Source organism: Otolemur garnettii, unplaced genomic scaffold (assembly GCF_000181295.1).
Source record: "Otolemur garnettii isolate 467f Iridium unplaced genomic scaffold, OtoGar3 scaffold00299, whole genome shotgun sequence".
In the NCBI taxonomy this organism is placed as follows: Eukaryota; Metazoa; Chordata; class Mammalia; order Primates; family Galagidae; genus Otolemur; species Otolemur garnettii.
The window spans coordinates 387,226-388,930 of NW_003852694.1; the positions used below are offsets into that span (position 1 = coordinate 387,226).

A 1,705-nucleotide genomic window follows, 5' to 3' on the forward strand; every position below is an offset into this window, starting at 1 on the left:
TCATTAAATGGATTTTTTTATTAACCCAGTATAATGTAGTTTACTTTCCAACCTGACTGTGGTATAGCATGACATGACAGGTGGCAGATGCTCCCCGCCATCTAAACTCAAGCAATTCATAATTAGAATTTTGACAAACAGGTTATACATACAACCATACAAAGATGATGGGTATGTGTAATGTGATTCAGTGCAATGTAGGACCAAGTGGGGGGGGAGGAAATGGTTGGAGCTTATGAAAGACTCCAGCTATGATAAGTGAGGCTCAGCATTAAGCCTTGTGATGATGTTTCTGAAGACAGAGGGTAAGTTATCTAGCCCTGGTTACCATTGTCCTGCATAATTTGTTCTGTCCAGAATTACTGTGTTTCCCCGAAAATAAGACCTACACCAAAAATAAGCCCTAGCAGGATTTCTATGCATTTGTTAAATATAAGCCCTACCCCAATAATAAGACCTAGTGATGGGCGTGGCTATGCAGCGTATCTGCATAGCCACACCATGCATTTCGGCGTGGAGCCTTAAGGAAGACTGCAATACCTTTTATCAGCCACAGCTCCTTTCTCTGAGCCTTTTGCACTTGTGTAGGTGCACGTGTGGTAACCACGGTTGGAGGCATCCTATTGCGCACGTGTGAACAGCTAGGGGAAAGGAGTTCATGTGTCACTAGTGCCAGCCCCACCAACAAGGTTGGCTCCCCCTGTCAGGTTCCAGAAGAAGATGACTTAACTGTATTTGAATACATGTAAATTGTTGTGTTACACTTAATAAAAATAAGACATCCCCTGAAAATAAGCCCTGGTGTGTCTTCTTGAGAAAAAATAAATACAAGAGAGTGTCTTATTTTTAGGGAAACACAGTAACCCCTCTCACTTGATTTCTGCTCACTTAGAGCCAAGAGGAAGAAAAGGCAAATTCAGCTTCCTTTCTGTTCCCTACAGAGCACAGGACTCCGTCTCCAGCCTGGCGTCCAGTAGGCCTGACCCTGCTGACTTTGTGCTTGGTGCTACTAATAGGCCTGGCAGTCTTGGGGTTTTTATGTAAGTCTACATTTTGGCTTGGGGGCAGATCCTGGTTCCAAAGTTTGTCTAGGATGAGAAACACTTGTTAGGAATTATTTTTCTTTTTTACTTCTGGAGCCTGCAGATAATTCATTGTATCTCTTTCTCTCTCTCTTTTTTTTAATGGCAGCTGTTTAAATGATGAATAGTGGAAGAAGCATTACAGTGTAATCACTTACCAACTAGAATTAAACATTCTGTTTGAAATTATACTGATTTTTGTCTCTTGATGTGTCAGTATTTAAAATAATCATTTAAAAATAAATACATGCTAAAGCCTTCTCCTATTGGCTGTGATTTATGCTGACAGTAGGCATGGCTCAAAAGGCTAGTGCAGAGGAAAGAGATTTTATTTATCTCATACCATCAACATCAGGAGAGTAGATAAACTTTTTAGTTACTGTGACATTTTTCCAAAAGGCTAGGATATTATAGAGACATTTTGCAAAATCCTGTGACAATCAAACAGGAAAGAATAAATTATATACAAATCTTTACATTTCAAGCTAGTAAAGACAAGTTCAAAGATGAAAATAGGCAGTAGATTAATTTGCCTCAGCAGGTGCAATCTTACAACAGTGCTTCCCAAACACTTGAAGAAGATAGTTCCAGGCAAAAATTCACATAGATGAACAGGTTTTAAT

At 39.6% G+C, this 1,705-nt stretch overlaps 1 protein-coding gene across 1 annotated transcript in view; it reads left to right on the forward strand.

Annotated features, from left to right (window-relative positions):
• CLEC1A (C-type lectin domain family 1 member A) overlaps positions 1–1,705 on the forward strand; it is a 24,089-nt gene that overhangs the window by 12,190 nt on the left and 10,194 nt on the right. Inside the window, exon 2 of the mRNA XM_003803380.3 lies at positions 942–1,040. Within this exon, the coding sequence (XP_003803428.1) occupies positions 942–1,040 (99 nt within the window). The remainder of the gene's footprint in view (positions 1–941; positions 1,041–1,705) is intronic.